At 47.0% G+C, this 18092-nt stretch overlaps 1 protein-coding gene and 1 long non-coding RNA gene across 3 annotated transcripts; one reads left to right on the top strand and one right to left on the bottom strand.

Moving 5' to 3' along the window:
• Positions 1-228: 228 nt before the first annotated feature.
• Positions 229-18092, top strand: LOC146246188 (lysosomal proton-coupled steroid conjugate and bile acid symporter SLC46A3). 2 transcript variants are annotated; one of them, XR_014734558.1, is made up of 7 exons: positions 229-363; positions 785-1012; positions 2250-3129; positions 3722-3805; positions 4423-4579; positions 17076-17348; positions 17655-18092. XR_014734558.1 is itself a non-coding variant. In XM_084683931.1 (6 exons), the coding sequence occupies exons 2-6, from the start codon at positions 827-829 to the stop codon at positions 5980-5982; spliced, it is 1422 nt and encodes a 473-aa protein (XP_084540057.1). In that variant the 5' UTR covers positions 229-363; positions 785-826; the 3' UTR covers positions 5983-7258. The 2 variants fall into 2 exon arrangements, 1 of the variants encoding a protein (XP_084540057.1); XM_084683931.1 differs by lacking the exons at positions 17076-17348; positions 17655-18092 and adding an exon at positions 5868-7258.
• LOC146246189 (uncharacterized) lies at positions 7390-16820 on the bottom strand. The gene is made up of 3 exons (XR_014734560.1): positions 15599-16820; positions 8185-8343; positions 7390-7815 (listed from the first exon to the last, which is right to left on the bottom strand). It is a non-coding gene; the product is annotated as an uncharacterized LOC146246189 (long non-coding RNA).

The raw sequence follows: 18092 nt of genomic DNA on the forward strand, positions 1-18092 counted from the left end.
CAACCTCTCGTTAAATTTTGATTGCTTATAAAAACTAAACATGATAACCAGTTCAGTATTAGGTTATGGGCAGTAGAAAATAATAGAGGACAAAACGAACAAAATGTTCCAACCAATTCATGTGATTGACATTGACTCCAACTTATGGAAGGGGGTTGACCACATGGAGGTACGCCCAATTTGCAGTTTATCCTATCATGTACATTTTGGGGCGGGACTCAGGAAATAAACGTTTCATAAGTGGTGGATTGGACCTCTAACCGGTTTTATGAAAACAGAGGTATCCATGGCATACAGTTGAATAAGCAAAAATACTTTTCGTGTGAACGGATCACCACAATCTGAGATATGTCAATCTAAAAGGTGAGGTGATTCATATCTTCACCTTGGTCTCTCTTTTGCAAAAAAAATACAAAAAGGGGCCAACGATTTACTGTTGTGTTACCCAATATAAACATGGTAAAGCCTAACTAGCTCATGTCAGCTGTTGACATTGGATTTTGATGCACGTTTAGGATATTAAGTAAATACTTTTCGTTCTCTATTGTTCTTTTTAGAATTCGCATACATTAGAGTCTTATTCGGGTTATTATGACATACAGGACAACGTTTTCTTTGTTTTAAAATATATATTTTAACAAGAAAAGGTTTAGTAGCCTATTGTCGAAGTGTCGTGACCTGTGACTGATAATCTACACATGATCTACAACCAGAATTCTTTTAAACTTTAAAGTTAAAATAGTATTAAAATAGTATTAAATACTTGACCCCCTTTCTTCAACAGCTAATTCTTTTCAGAACTGTATTATTTGACACTCCCGAAAAGATGGGACTATTTTTGGTGGAGCCTCTTGTTGCCTTCTACGCCTTTGCAAGTTTTTTGGTCTATCCACTGGTGCCACAGTACGTGTATAGGCGACTATGGCAAGAGTTGACTAACACCACCTATCCTGTCTTGGACAACACCTCCAGATGTTCTGCAAACGCCAGCAACCACTCAAGTCACCATGAGGTTTGCCATAAACCGTGGATTGGTCATATATCTTTCTGTAGATCAGTTATTAAGGGGGCAAATTCACGTAAATAAGTAAAAGTACATGTTCTTGTCAGATGTTCTGTGCGTGAATTGGAAAAGGGAGTCCATTCAGCAGTTCCTGAACACATTAACGTGTGCTTGTCACAACTCTGCTCAACCATACCGTCAGCCATAAAGGAAACATATGTGGATGAACATGCTTATTCATTGGTCTGATAAATCAGCACTGACGACGTCCCACATCCAGGTCTTATCCAGCACAACACTATAAACTATAAAAATAAGTTCTAAAGGGTTTTATGCCTTTTTCAGTCTGCATTATTAGATTCTACTGAGGACAAACAGGCATTGATAAGATGCCACAGCAGTACTATAACTAAACCTTTCTATTAGCAGTAAATGGAAAGCATATGATGTGGAAGGTACAGTTCTGACTTGTATGAAGCTATGAATCGATACTGTAAGCTAATATTTCTTCTGGTTTAGCTCTGACCACATGGATGAAGTCACATGCATTTGTAGAGAGAGATACACAGAATGATCCCACCTGACATGTTCCAACATGTATGAAACCATGTATAAACAGATTTATATATTTAACCATGTGTACTTCGTTGCCTAATGTAGCTTAGACTTGAAAACGGACCTCAAGCATCTGTTGTGGTGTAGATGAAGGCTAGTTTCCCTTTTCTGTAGAACTATTATTTTTGTCCATTTGCGGTTCAATATAAATCAACGTTTCACAACACTTCCATTTTTCTTCCGTAATACTTCATCTTTTTGTGTAACTAAACCAGATTTTGTTTAAGTTAAGACAGTGTGCGTGTTTCTGTTGAGGGTTGTGTTGCACAGGCCATTGGTCGCGCTTTCACAGCCTTTGGGTCAAACTGGTTTCGTTAACCGTAAGCCAGACCAACAACTAGTTAGGGTAAGAGTGAATAAATAATGAACTAGAAGTTTGCATCCCCTAGATATAGACCCTATAGCACTTTTACACTTTTCTGCACGTTTACACTTTTCAAGGATAGCTTCTGTCCATACTTTACTGCACTACACTGTATATCCTGCACGTACTGCTATTGCACTTCTGGTTAGTCCTAAACTACATTTCGTTGACTTGTACCTTTACTTGTGTAATGACAATAAAGTTGAATCTAATCTATAGACCCTATCTACAGAAGTGTCACTGCTTGTTGTTGTTGCTCGCCCCTAGGAAGTGCAGAAGGCTGCCTCTCTCTTCTCCCTCTACACTGAGCTCTTCTCCATGATCCCCTCCCTCGTCGTCACCCTCATCCTGGTGACCTACAGCGACCGTCGGGGGCGCAAGGTCGCCATTGTCATGCCCCTGATCGGCTCGCTGATCTACACGCTGTCCTTCCTGGCCGTGTCGTTCTTCGAGCTCAACCTCTACCTCCTCATTGGCTCGTCGCTGGTCAGCGCCCTGTTCGGGGGTTCCGGAACCTTCCTCGGCGGCTGCTTCTCCTACATCGCCGACCTGTGTGAGGACGGGCAGCAGAAGACCCTGCGCATGGGGGGCATCGACATGGTGATCGGCCTGCTGTCGGGCGTGGCGTCCCTGTCGACCGGCTACTTCCTGCGAGCGGCCGGCTTCAACTGGCCCTTCTTCGTGTCCGCCGTCTTCCAGTGCTTCAACTTGCTGTACGCCGTGGTTGTCCTGGAGGAGACGGTGAAGGCGCCCCCCGACGACGACGCCGAGGACGGGACCCCTCGCCGCACGGCGTTCCGCAGGCTCACTTCCGGCATCTTCCAGATGTTTGCGGCGGGGAGCGGGAGGCGGAACACCCTCCTGGTCCTCCTCCTTCTCGTCTTCACCACCTTCTCCTTCGCCCACGTGGGCGGGCTCTCCAGCGTCACGCTCTACGAGCTGAACGAGCCGCTCTGCTGGAACGAGATCCTGATTGGCTACGGCTCGGCGCTCTCCACCACGGTGTTCCTGACGAGCTACGTGGGATTGGCCGCGTTCTCACGCTGCGGCACGCCCAGCCTGGTCATCATCCTGATAGGGATACTGTCCGTGATGATTGGCCTGGCGCTGGTCGCCTTCGCCAAAACCACCCTCATGATGTTCCTGGGTAAGGAACAGAAGCTGCATAAACAATTTGCTAAATTGTTGCAGTACGATTACGATTCAATTGCTATTATTCTGGTATTCAGCCTTTTATTCAACTAGATAGGTAAATTAATGATGTTGATAGTGTCACATGATGCGCTGAATTATGTAAACATATGATGTAATATGATGACAACTATTAATTGCTACACAGACTCTGCTAAATTGTAGATTTAAAATATAATCTTATATTGCGAGTGTTGATAATAAATGAACACCATTTTCATTAATAGCAGACTCATAAATCCCACTGGCCAGCCACCATATTTACACACTCTGGTGAAGTTTATGAGCTTTTGTTGTTTTTGCATTATGTGATTACTTGACTGTGAAACGTGATAAGATAAGAACAGATTAAATTGAGGCTCATATCAGAACCCTGGTATTGTTTGCGTTAACAAATTGGAGCCAACGACCATCATTTGTTGAATGACTTTTTGGTCGGTTCTTCACTGTGTACATTTGAAGATAGCGATTGCCCATGACGTTCTCTCCAGGCTAAATGGTCGATCGAGGGGTTTAACCGGGTCAGTATTTGGTTTGCTTTTCCACAGTGAGGATTCCCATGCTCCTGGCCATCATGCCTTTCCCCGTGCTGCGATCCATGATGTCCAAGATCGTGTCGAAGTCCGAGCAAGGTGAGCGGGTCTGTTTGTTTCTTCACTCGTGCGTCCACAGCCAGCGCAGCGTGTCCCAAGAGCTCTGCTTCCAAACCTCTCCACTCGAAAAGAACCACTTCAGAACATGTTGAAAGGACAAGCGTTAGTGGATATCAAATGACAGTTATACATGAGAGAACTGGTTTTCCCGGTGTTCAGTTCAGCATGACATTTTTCCTCCCACCTCGCTAAACTTCAAGGGGTGCTTTGTTCAAAATCTACACATTGCACAACATGTTTGTCTGTTCACCATGAATATCAAGTGAACATGGTTCCTTTGTTGGGTAAGAGCTCAATAGATCGAATTCTTTATCTAACACGAAAAAGTTACCAACCTGCATGGATATTGCATTTTTTCTGTTGTCGAATATTGGAAAACATTGCTTTTTTTTTTTTTGCTGAGTCAACGGCCCTCCCGTGATATGTAAACAGCGTTTACATAACGCTGTTTCACAATTATAGACATTAGTCTCACAGTAACTTAACTTCCTCTTTCCTGTGTGTATGTTTTGTGTATGTCCTATGCGTGTGTGTGTGTGTGTTCTTGGGGGTTTACATGTGGTGTGTGTGTGTGTCATCCTGGCCTCCCTATGCAGGGGCCCTCTTTGCATGTGTGGCCTTTGTGGAGAGCCTGAGCGGGAACGTGGCCTTCGCCGTGTTCAGCAGCCTCTACGCCGCCACCGTGGCCTGGTACCCCGGCTTCAGCTTCCTGCTGGCGTCCGGCCTGTGCTTCATCCCCGTGGCGCTGCTGGGGTGAGTCAAACCCCGGGTCCCTCGACATTCCTCTTGTTCGCGTTTTACCGAGTTGCCGGCCAGAGGATATTTATTTCGGACTCCAAAAGAACTCTGTCGTTCTGATGACGTGTGTGGTATGTGATGGGGGTTATCAGTAATGCTTTATGCTGCTGCGTTCGCACTAGTTTCGTATTCTTTGGTGTGTGGGTGTGTGTTCCGTAGGGTCAAATCAACGCACCCTGACAGTGTTTCTAGCTTAGTGATGTCTTAGTACCACAGTGTAAGATATCCCATGTCTGCAATGAAAATGCCTTGTGTGACGTGTGACCAATGAGCATAAGTGATAGATAGTTCTACTGCACACCTGACGTCTCATGTGATTGGGAAATCTCCCTGACCCAAATCTGGGACCATGTTTAGCAAACATATTTGAGCAATTCGAGTTTGAGTATTCAAGAGTAAGTTCTGGTCTAGGGCCAGTTTGGACTACTCTGGGAATAGCTCAGGGCTATTTTCAGCTTCAAACCAAACCAACGAGTCATGCTTCATGCTCCGTGTTTGTTTAGATGTGTGTGTGTGTGTGTGTGTGTGAACCAGTTGAGCAACACAATAAAATGCCTTGTCATGCCAGCTGTAGTCTGAGGACTTAGGAAAGGGGGCATGTATGCGTTCCTCACCTCTAGCCTCTGTGACCTCTCAATAGTCTAATCTCCTCCTTCCCTTCTCCCCTTTTCTCAATCTACATTAAAATCAGTAATGATGGCTTAGCTATTCAGCTCTTTTTTTCCTCTCTCAATTTTAACTTTTAAACCAGACATGCAGGAAACAATCTAAAAAAACCCTGAACATATTTGTCAGAAGTTGTCTATTAACTATCGGTATAGCTCAAGCAAAGCTAACAAAGGAAGGCCACCTGGAGGAAACTTGTAGAATAGGATAAGGAGACTTGTAGAATAGGCGACTTCTTGATTTAGGACCAGGCTCTGAGACACAGCATAAGCATATATTGACGTTGAGTGAGAGTGCACAGAATATGCTGAGTCACTAGGGAAGTGAAGGGCCCGATAGCACATGACGGATCCTGAGCGAGGCAGCAGTCACGCGAGTATCGGCGTTGGCCGTCTGCCTGGTTCACAGCCCATACCTTATTTACGGAACTGTCTGTTCAAACAGGTGTGAACCCAACACCCGTCTGCACACTTCTGTCTGTTCAAACAGGTGTGAACCCAACACCCGTCTGCACGCTTCTGTTTTTCTTTTCTCGCTTTCTCATTGGCCGTGTGTTCTTGTCTGTCGTCGCCCACAGGGCAGTGGCCCTGCTGGGGCCGGAGGAGGTCGGGGAGGACAAGGAGACGGAGGCTCTCATCCCAGGGGAGGAGGGCCTGGCTGGGGAGGAGAGCCCCAGCCCTGTCCTGGCCTGAGCTGAGCTGAGCTGGACTCCCCATGGAGACATGGAAAGACAGGAACATCAGCAGTTGTTCAGGGATTCATATACCTCTGAGCAGCCTGACTATCAATCGCAGGGAATGTTATTGCTGGAACACTTGTGTACACACCGTGCTTACCTTGTGGCAAACAGTTATAAGATGACTGTTTGTGTGTGGTGTGTGCGTGCATCTTATCATTGACTGTTGGAATTCAGTCGAAGCACTTTGTTAATTTTATCTGGAAATGTAGGCTGCGGTAGTTATATAGACAAGGAAGAAGCAAAGCATTGTGGACTCAAAGGAAAGGAATCTGGAAGGCACCAGCAATACCTGAACAGATTCAGGGTTTATGTGAAGGTGAAGTCTCTAAATGAAATGGAGTCCTTCGATGCAATACACATATCTTGCAATATGACATGAGAATTCAAGCTATTTAAAAAATAGTATTTTCTTTCAAACATAATACCTCTGCAATTTACATCCGTTAGCATAATTTTTCACAGTGTTTCTTGGTATAATTTCTTCCAATAAGTAATAATGTATAGTAATAATTGTTTCCCAAAGTAGGAAATTACAAAATTTACATTAGCAACATACATCTTTGGATTGCTTAGAAGTTGATTTATACAGTGATTTATTTTTATTTTTTACATTTGCAAATAGAGTTATTTTGTGAATTTGTATATTTTATAATTTTAATTTTTAGGAATGTTACTTTCAGCTTGCTTGCAAGCTGGTTGTTGACTGATGTGTACATTTTTTAATTTCTTGGGACTTTGGTACTTGGGTCTATACTGTTGTGTGAAGGAACCAAAGAATATATATACCTACATTGAAACTGAAATTTAAAATTTCTGTTTCAAAAAATGTATTATGGTCGATTCTAGCCAACATAACAAGGGCTCTGATTTTGTGTTAATCTTTTTAATGGGAGTACATACAATAACTCACGTGACGTGCTTTATATAGCATTAGACACAACTGCACAGTTCAACTAGCAACAACCAGGCAATTTACAGAATGTTTAAGTGTGTGTTGATAAAAAAAAAAAAAAAAAAAAAAGAATTCATATAATCTCAAACTTTATGCTGTGACAGTGGTCTTGTGATGTTGTGGGTTATCTTGGGCAAGTCAGGTGGGTGTCATAGCGACCAGTTTTGCGCTTGGTTCTATAACCGTTAAGTCAATTGAGGAAGTGAGATTGACAGTGTAAACTGTAGTGTCATGTACTTCTATTGAAGTATTTTCAAAGTAAAAACATTTTCATTTACCTCATGCCGCAATGTCACAAATACATTCTCTGACTCCAGAATTTACATTTGGTGATTTGTTGATGATGTGGGTGAAACAATGAAATTGAAAGTCCCATTTACAAAATGAACCCTCTACATTTTTCTTTTGACTTCCAGGTCAATGTTCCCCCACCTAAATTGCTTGGTGCATTGTCAATTTTAGTTAAGGTATGTTTTTGTTGATTTATTTCAATAAAGTTTTTGTTCTTAAAGAACATTATTGGACAATACTGCTAGATTTGACAATTTTAATTTGAGCCATTTGTGTTGACCAGCCTTAACTGTATAGCTTTTTGAAGTTTTAAATACAGCATTTCAGCTTGTTAATGCATTAGTATGATCCGGAATGTTATTCCTATACCGGCCACCAGGGGTCACTGTTGGCCAAGGATTGACATGCTAATTCTTCACATGAATGAACATGAAATCGCCACCACAGACCTTAACGCTCCAAGTTAACATTCTGAACACACTGCCGACACGTCCTCCTCTTAGCGTCAGTGGGTAACCATTTCTCTCCTGTGACAGAGGCCTGCTGTACATGAAAAGGTCATTTAGGGAAAGCGTGAAGATCGCCGTCTATAACACAATTTCATGCTTGGTTATGTCATTAGCAACAGCCATGCCAGGCCTTTTACGGTCTGTCAGTGGCCAATAAGGCAACTACAAATAATCACAGCTTCACTATTGGGTAAAGTGGAGTCTGCCAGAAAACATGCAATTACCGCACCACATGAGTTGATTTGCTTCTGTTGACCATCTATAGAGCACAGACCGTCTACACAGAGAGAACCCCAAGTAAAATAATACCGCTGTGCCTAATCCTGCATGCCTCATCCACTGTCCCTCATCCGGAGCTTTCCGTAGCCCCCCCCCCTCCGCCCCCTCCAAACCATGGTCCCACCTTTTGGTGGGTGTCACCTTTAGCTCCGGTTCCCAGGAGTCATCCTGGCAGCGCGCCCCCTCTCAGACTGCACTGCTCCTGGGCCGGAGGACCATGAGATCTCTGCAGGCGTGGAGAAGGACGTTGGCGCTGGGAGAACGCTGGGGGGCAGTCCCAGAGCTAGGAATAGACATGGGGGGGAGGGAGGGAGGGAGGGAGGGAGAGGGGGAGGGAGGGAGGGAGGGAGAGGGGGAGGGAGGGAGGGAGGGAGAGGGGGAGGGAGGGAGGGAGGGAGAGGGGGAGGGAGGGAGGGAGAGGGGGAGGGAGAGGGGGAGGGAGGGAGGGAGGGAGGGAGAGGGGGAGGGAGGGAGGGAGGGAGAGGGGGAGGGAGGGAGGGAGGGAGAGGGGGAGGGAGGGAGGGAGAGGGGGAGGGAGGGAGGGAGGGGGGAGAGGGAGAGGGGGAGGGAGGGAGGGAGGGAGGGAGGGAGAGGGGGAGGGAGAGGGGGAGGGAGAGGGGGAGGGAGGGAGGGAGAGAAAGAGCATACAGTATGTGGAGTTATAATCGCTTTAGTCTCACATGTTGGCCGGCGTCTGCAAGATTCAGCGCTGCCTGTCGGAATCCGTGTTTTTATAAAATACCGTTGCATAGGGCAGTGCAGCAAAAACATGGTTGTGTCATGAGTTCAGACTGGTTGGTGGGTGCCTCCACAGCCTGTGGACCCTGGCTGATCCACGCACACTGTGTTTTCTCAGGATACGCAAAGGCAATAACTCACAGGAGGGTAGGGAGGATTTTGCTCCACCTCCTCCACCACCCCCCTCACCACCCACACCCATTCGCATGAGCCCCCCTCCTCTTATGACTATATTCCCCAATATCTCACAACCTCTCTGGCTGTCCCCTTTAAAAATAGACCTGTGAAGGGGCTTTATCCAAGGTATACTATAAATAACCCAGGGAACAGAATGCAACGGGGACGGGATAGTTGCCGGTATATCATGCAGAGGAGGTGACAGAGGACGGGGTTTTAGGAATCGGAGATAGGAAGGAACTTTATAGAGAAGGGTTATCGTTTTAGAGCTTGGAGAGACAGGAGGGGAGGTTATCGAGAAGGGAGGGGGGTTTGGGCGACAGGAGAGGGGAGGGTCTAGTTTCCAAATAGCCTAGTCAGCGTGATCACCACAACACAACCGACCGCACACTGACACCCATCTCTCCGCTGTCACACCCACCCTCTGACTCACAGGCCTCCATTCTTCCCCTCTCTCTCTCTCTCTCTCTCTCTCTCTCTCTCTCTCTCTCTCTCAGTCTCACTCTCACTTTCTCTCTCTCTCTCTCTCTCTCTCTCTCTCTCTCTCTCTCTCTCTCAGTCTCACTCTCACTTTCTCTCTCTCATCGCCCCCTCCCTCTTTTTTTTTTACATCAAACAGGAAGGCTCTTTTGATGGGACACGGCTGGATGAGGGCCTTTTTATAGAGTTCACATGCCAACCTTGGTTTTGTGTGTTGATAAAAAGCTCTAATGAGACTGAGTTTGATCCGTGCAACCAGACAGACCAAACAGGTGCACGCACTGGTCCTAAAATTCAGCAGCGGTTTGGTCAGCGTAGGGAGTTCGTAAACCTTGGTCTTTCAGGCCCCGCCCCTCTCCGTTATTGGTTACTCAGAGACCGCCATTAAACAAACCCGCGCGGGCAGGTCTGGATGTTTTCAACGTCTAGTTTTCCTGCGTCGCCGTTCCGACCACCGCGCGCGGCGGTCGTGCGGCCGGCGAATGTTTCCCTGGCGATGGAAGGACGCGCTCGTTTGGATGCCAGCGACTTTTCCGCCGTGTCGGGTTCCATCCAAAAGACGCAAATGGCATTGGTTTGCCGGTTTCCATCCATGGCATCAGCTGGAAGCCATTCATCCTTTTTCTCTCTTTCTCCCTCCCTCCCTCCCTCCCCCTCTCTCTCTCCCTCCCTCCCTCCCTCCCTCCCCCCCCCTCTCTCACTCTCTCTCTCTTTCTTTTTTCTCTCTCTCTCCCTCTCCCTCCCCCTGTCTCCCTCCCTCCCCCCCCCCCTCTCTCACTCTCTCTTTCTTTCTCTCTCTCTCTCCCTCTCCCTCTCCCTCCCCCTGTCTCCCTCCCTCCCCCTCTCTCTCTCTCTCTCTCCGTTTCTCTTCCACCCTTTTTCCCTCTTCCAAAGGTCATCCCTCTGTGTGTGTTGTTTTTCCCCTCTCTCTGGCAGCTCTGCCATGTGCTGTGGTTGAAGTGTGTGTGTGGCATGCGCGTATCCACGACATGCGTTTGGCTGACGCTCTGACAGAGAGCCAGCGCCCTATCTGTGTGTCTCACGGGCGGAGGTGCACCCGTGCGACGGCATGTAGGCCGACATGTTTGTCTTTTGGATTCGCCTGCGTGTATGTGTGAGCATGCGTGTGCGTGTACGAGTATTTGTAGATGCGTGTACTGTATGTGCATGGTTGCGTGCGTGCGCGCGTGTGTGTGTTTCGTTGACAGTTTGACAGAGGGCCAGTGCTCTCTCCCTGACCCGTAATTAGTGCCGTTCCCCAGAGTGCTTCCCTTATGAAGACTCATAATCATCCCATGGAGCTGCTACTGAACACGACCACATCTCCTTCCTCCCCGACTGCCCTGCAGGAGCGCTCAACTTTCCCCTCCTTCCTCTCTCTCTCTCTTTCTGTCTCTCTCTCTCTCTCTCTCTCTCTCTCTCTCTCTCTCTCTCTCCCTCCCTCCCTCCCTCCCTCCCTCCCTCTCTCTCTCTCTCTCTCTCTCTCTCTCTCTCTCTCTCTCTCTCTCTCTCTCTCTCTCTCTCTCTCTCCCTCCCTCCCTCTCTCACTCTCTCTCTCTCTCTCTCCCCCTCTCTCTCTCTCTCTCTCTCTCTCTCTCTTCCTCTATGTAAAACTTCAACTCCCACTGGCCCAGTCCTTTTCATCCTTTCTTTCCATCTATGTTTCTGTTGAATCTGAATTCCCTCTCTTTCCTTCTTCTTGGCTTTATTCCTTTTCTTTCTGTATCTCATGGTCATCCCATCCCCCTCTCCTCTCCTCCTCCCAACCCTCCGCCCCATCCTCCCTCCATCTCTCCCCACCGCATCCCTTTGGGGAATTGACAGGCTATTTATTATGTGCTTCAAATATAGATCTGCAAGTTGGTGTTATTGGCAAAAGCTTTAACCACAGACAGACCCCCACCCCCTCTCTCCTGGTTTCTGTTGCTGCCCCCCCACCTCCCAGTCCCCCAAACACGCACACACAAAATGCTTTAGTTGTGGTTTTACAGTTGAATCAAACGCCCCCTAACCCCCTCTGGCGTCACCATACTCCTTCAATCACCACCCCATGCCAAGGCCAATGTGTATGTCTGTGTGTGTGTGTGTGTGTGTGTGTCTGAGTATGTGGTGTGTGTGTGTGTGTTCCCCTACTTCTTTTCCACTTTGTCGGGACAACCGTCGGTGCTGCTCTCACATTGGAAATGGCCGGCGCATGCGTAAACAGTCAGGTCCCCTCTTCCTCCAATCGGTGAGCACAGACTCAAGAAAGGTTAGGGTGTCAATCAATAGCATGTTCTCCTTTCTACCCTCCCCCTCTCTCTCTATCTGTTTATACATCTCCTTCACTTCTCTCCCTCCCTCTTTTAGTGCTCTCCAGTGGATGTTAACAGCCCTACCGGTCTTGAGTGAGTCGGCCACTAATTGCATTTATTTAAGAGGTCTGCTCCGCACACGCACGCACACGCAAGGACCAACACATGCGTACCAACGTGAGTGCAACCACTCCGCTTGTTAACCCACTATTCTGGCACGTCGGCGGGCAACAGAAAACCTACCCCAAGTGGGCTGACGTGCGAGCGCCCAGTCAGATGTGTGTTTATCAGATTCCCCGCTGCCCGAGCCCTCCGCGGGCTCCGCCTGCACGGGCCCGCTTTTACTGCCCCGCTGATGGCATAGTCTGCTTCTCGCTGCTCTAAAAATAAAGCTCTTCATTGAAAGCTGGCGGAACATGAGTTTGCTGTGTGTTAACATGAGCTTGCTGTGTGCACCGTCGAGAGCTTGGGCTTACGATGATGTACTCGGTGGTGGAAATGTCCAGTTTTCAAAATAAACACGGTTTCGGTCATGTTTTTGTTTGAGAAATAAAGCTGTGTACATTTATATTGGAGTTACAGTACAAAACAATATAAAAACACAAATAAAACGGTTTAATCTATGTGAAATTGGCCTATCATCTTACTTGTTGGAGGAATTGAATGCCGTGGAGAGTTTGTTGTTCTGAGCCAATGTACTGATCTTCTCCCAGTATCACATTACTCCCAGACGTCAAGTAACAAACGCAATTATCTACCAATGAACCTCACACAGTGAACTCCAATCATCCTTGGAAAGAGGCCCTGTACTGAAGGGTTAGAGTTTGAGTTGGCTTTCAGCGTTAGCTAATGCCACTAGCATGCTTAGCTGATTTACTGCAAATAGAGCTGTCTAACTTGACTGGGTCTACAGGAAGGCGAGGGTGGGAAATAAAGGTTTTTATCAGACTGTTTGTTGCCATACTTCTCGGAGCAGGCATTTTGTTAAAGCAAGGGCCAACCTGTAATTTGATCATGGTGCCCCACGTTTAGCCTAAAACACTGAACTTCGGGATTGAGAGGACTAGATGAAGTTGTCCTGAGGTTCTCCCGACTGGTTTATTCGACCGCTTATTTGAGTTTCTAGAAACATCTTCTCCCTCGCTGTTCCGAATGTGTCGTTGCCACGACCAACAACAAACAATCCTCGGGCCATCTTTTTGTCGTCAATGACTGTGTCAATATTATGGTCCCATTTGTTGACTCTATTCTCGAAATGTCAGAACAAATGAGTCAAGTTATTTGGCTCTGCCACGGCTTATTAAGATGATTACGTGAGCTCTGTTCTGTCTCCCAGCCAACTGCCATGAAACTTAACAGAGAGGGGAAGAGTTCTTCTACATTTTATGACGGGATGGGGGAGATGAGTTATGAAAAAAGGATACAGGGATATGAGGGAATTATTTATCGTCCTTGAAGAGAAAAAGAAAGTTAATCTCTCCGCTTTGCTTCATTTTCAACCTCGAGACAATGTGAGTGAGTGTGTGTGTGTGTGAGCATGATTGGAGTGCAGGTATAACTTAACGGTAGAGCATTTGGCTGTAGATCAAGAGGTCGCAAGTTCACCCCCCCCCCCCCCCAGAACTGCAATGTCTGACAAAGGAGCAGATGATACTTTTGCAAACTCATGCATGCTCTTAGAAAATGCACACACTATCACACAGCTCAAGTCTTTATTTTGAGCTTAGCACCCGAAAGAGAAAACACCCAGATATGTAGGGTGCACGTCGGAACGTGGTGTCCTACACTTAACATCTCTCCCTGAAAACCACTCCTGTCAGGCTGTTAGCAGTCGCCTCTGATATTTATAGAGTCCAGTTTACCCAGACGATGCCAAGGGAAACAGATCGAGATGGTTTGTCATTGTGGGAGGCGAGCGGAGGAAACCACTGGTCGGATAGCAATCTCTGTCAGCCTTCCAGCACCAAGCGGAGCCCGACTGAAGCTGAGAATACACACAAACTATGTGCCGTCGTGTTTGCTTCAAAACCACCTTCACACGTTCTCGCATCAACACACACACAGACACACCCACACACACACACACAGACACACACATACATACACACACATGTTTCCTGTCAGACAGTGTTATACTTTTTCTCTAATCTGGTATAGCTCCATTATACCTCTTATCTGTTCTATTCCTTTTTCTCCTCTATCTTTGACTCTTCTCCTCTCCTCTATCTTTCTCTCCTCTCCTCTATCTTTCCCTGCTTTCCTTTTCTTTCCTCTTCTTTCCTCTCCTCCTCTCCTCTCCTCCCCTCTTCTCCTCCTCTCCTCTCCTCCTCTCCTCCCCTCCTCAGCCCAGGGCTTTGTCAGCTCCTTTCTGCACCTGGAGGTACACACACGGTTCAACACACACACACACACACCTATACACACACACCCACACACACACACGCTGGACCGATGCTAGCTCCACAGTAATATGACAGTTTGTTGCCTGTCTGTTGACAGTGAGCGCCGGCAGTTGTGCAGCACAGAGAGGTTCACCTTGATTTGACCTCTTTGATTTGAGTTTTTATTACCCAGCATGCAAAGCTCACATCCATTGAGCTTCCCTGCTGGCAGGCTACAGACAGGGAGGAACCGGGAAATCTAATGAGAGTGCTGGCAGGATATAAAAGCAATGTTCTTAACTGTAACCTACCATGCCACACACGCACGCACACGCACGCACACTTGAATATGTGTTTTTCTAGGTTGACATAGGTTGCTGCCCACTTTTAGCATATATTTGCGGGATACATGAGACCCGTGCTTTAATCAGTGAGTGGATCTCTTTGTTGGGCTGAAATCAATTTTTGAGAGAAAGAGAAGGCAGTTTAGCCAGTAGAGGGGGGGGGGAGATGCTCTTAAGCTCCTCCCCTTTCTCTTTCTACTGTTATGGCTTCAGTTGTTTTTTCTAATCATGGTTCCCCATCTTTAAAATATCATTACACATTTTTTGGAGCTACGAACATTCCGCTCTCCCATCCAGAAACAAACAGAAACCACGGCCCCATTGTTCTCCTGAAGCTGTGAACAGTATTTCATCCCTAACCCCCCGCCCAAATATTTCCTCATAAGCGAGTCAACGATTGTGTCTGGGGTGTCTTGCTGGTTCAACAAAACCTAACTCAAGGATTGTCGGCTATAAATGTCTCCTTGCCTCATCGTGGGAGAGTGTTTGTGTGACCTCAGACTGTCCAGAAATGCTTTTCAGGGAACCAGCCATCCAGCTATCATCGTTCAGCATGCTGCAAAACACTGCCATGCATAAATGCATTAACAAGTTGCTTTTTCGACATGGAAAGTAAGTGATAAGTTAGGACGGGGAATGCATTTCTTACGTGACAAAGCGTGCGATGTGAATTGAACCCGTCCAAAATGACAGCATGCTAAAACCATCAATGCGCGGCTTGTGTGCGCATGCGTGTGTCTGTGCGTGTGTGAGAGAGAGAGAATAGAGGGCTTGCCCTGTGTTGATGACTCCTGAAATACTCGTGAGGGAGTAAGTTTAGCTGGAAGTGTTTTAGCAGGGAGTGTCGGTCTTTGATGAGGTCTGTGACTGGGCTGTGTATTTAAAGCCTGTTACACCAGGCCAAGACACTAACCAGCCTGTCACACACCAGGTTTAGCCACACACACACACACACACACACGCACACACACACACATACACGCACACACTGTAAATTATAGCTTACGATGCAAGCTGGGGTAAATACGGATACTCTCTCTGACGCATTGTAATGCGAAGCAGGCCATGGCAAAATTACACACGCACGCACGCACACCCACACGCACACACGCACGCACACTCACCGAAGGGGTTTCTTTGGTCGTCCCTGTTGGTGTAGGATGTCCTGTTTGGGAGTCTCTGAGGAGAGGACATGCTACAGAGGGGAAGGCACAGCTGGACGTGGTCAGAGTGACACTGTAATCCTGCTGGCGAAACTGTTATCGCTGTTGTCTGTTTGTTTTTGGTCAAGCTTGTATTCCAAACATCTCCTGGGTCGAATTGGAGTTGTGTCACGCAAATGTTCGATTATTTTAAAAACATATCGTGTGGGGATATAAAGGGGGGCCTGTGTAAACCTGCAACGGTCGACGTAAACACGAAACCGCCTGTGAACATGTGTCGCCGAGCAACCAGCAAATTTCCATTCACAACAATTTTTACAAGTTGTGGAAAGATCTCAGGATGGAAAGTGAGCGCGACGCTGCTTTGATATGCGTGCAAACAAACTCTAAACATGGACAACGAAAAAAAGATCTAAAATCCCTCAGAATCCGATGTGATAAACAGCAGTTTTGTTTTCACTGAGGTTCTCCATGCTGGCTGGCCACAGATAAGACATATCCTTAATCAGTTCAGGTTGACAACTCTGAAAGAAAATGGGGCGCAACTAAAAACACAAGCAAAACCAGGGCCCCATTTGGCAGAAATGGGCCCTGACATATACGCAATGCACTCTGTCAGATAAGAAGGCCTTGACCCACTGAGAAAGCAATCTTCCCTTGACTGTGTGAAATCACCAGCTCTGGTTCCGTTAGAGCTAATAATTCCCTGGTGTGGTCTGTTTGCGTTTGACCTGGAGACATGAAAAACCAAGCCTCCATATCAGATCGTATTCATTCAAAGTGGAGAGCTCTGGTTGAAACGCGTTGGGGTGATAAAGACTACAAACTCAAACAGCCTGGCTGTGTCTGACTCCAGCAATAGGAGGATATCGGCTTCTATCAAGGACAAAGGGAGAATGAAAGTGGTGTAAGAGAAAAAAAAGAGAAAAAAGGTTTTTAGTGAACGAAACGCAACAGACTGCCCCCAACTAGCCGGTTGTATCAGTTCACGCCAACTCACAAAATGACAAATACAACAATTTCGTTGACATGAAACCCTTTTTCAAACTGCCTGAATTCAAACTGGGTTGAACTCGGAACTGCTCGGGGCTGTAGCGTAGTTGTAGTGTTTGGGTTTCTGGAGAATGTTGGGCCCGAGCCATGTTGAGACAGAGACAGAGGGCTAGGCTGAACTGCGGTGGATCAGAACCGGCCCAGCTGTCGAGAGAGCCCAGGCCTGCAGCTGATTGGGTCCCGTGGGAACGGATGAACCCGGAGACCTATCAGCACTCTCCACACCTCACAGACACGCCATGTCGAAGTTTTCAGGGGGGGGGGGGGTGGAAGGGAAAATAAAAAAGAGGGAAAAGAAAAAGGAGAGGAGGTGTGGAGGGTCCGAGGAGAGAGAGCGAGAAGAGACAAACCTTTCATTTCTTTTTTTTTTTTTTTTACATTTTAGGTGAAACCTGAGATTGGCAGTGTGAGAATGAGACTGACTCTGATCCTGAGCGGGAATAAGGAGATGATACAGACCTCTAATTAAAGCCACCTGGCCGGGTTGCCAGGGCAACTGCAAAGTCTCGCTCTGCGTAGCCAGGGTCTGATCACCCACAGTTCTCCTCAGAATCCTCTCCAAACCGTTCTCAAGGAGTCTCTTGGCCCGGCTCTCTCCTGTCTTTCTGGGTGTTTTGTGAAAGGGAGCCCCTTTCCTTTTCCTGTGAGCCCTTCCATGGTGAGTATGCCCCGCCCTCACATGGCCACACACACACCCACCCACGTCTGCACTCTACCGTTTGCACACACGCACACACACACACACACGCACACACACACACTTCTTCAATTCAAGGCTGTTTCCTCTCAAGGATTGTCTTTATCTCCCTCCCCCTCTCTCTCTCTCTCCTCTCTCTCTCTCTCTCTCTCTCTCTCTCTCTCTCTCTCTCTCTCTCTCTCTCTCTCTCTCTCTCTCTCTCTCTCTCTCTCTCTCTCTCTCTCTCTCTCTCTCCCTCTCTCTCCCTCTCTCTCATCACCTCGGTAGGGCGCGGCCTCGCGGATGGAGAGAATGAGAGAAGGAAGGAGGAAAGCTGTGACATCAAGGCTCTCGTAAAAGTCACAGCCCCGGCCATCTTTACTGGGCCGCAATAATCACCCAACAGCCGAACAATGTCTCCGACACCTGAAGGTTAAAGGGAAAAGTGGACTGTCACCTGAGAACACATCTTTCGACTGACACTACTTGAGATTAGGATTAAAGAATGACACTGCAAGTTCTCCTTAACACTAAATAAACAAAGGAAACGCTCATAGATACAGAGAAAACAATTGGCTATTCGATTGTTTCATTTCATTTGTTTTTTAAAAGCTGTCGTTGCCACGTTTATTTTGTAGATACACATTTAATGAATTGTTAACAGTTAATCAGTAGTTAGTTGATGATTAGTGGACAGTGAATCATCTATGCATTGGAACTGTCTAA

The sequence above is a fragment of the Hypomesus nipponensis genome, chromosome 20 (genome assembly GCF_054491055.1).
Source record: "Hypomesus nipponensis isolate SF chromosome 20, ASM5449105v1, whole genome shotgun sequence".
In the NCBI taxonomy this organism is placed as follows: domain Eukaryota; kingdom Metazoa; phylum Chordata; class Actinopteri; order Osmeriformes; family Osmeridae; genus Hypomesus; species Hypomesus nipponensis.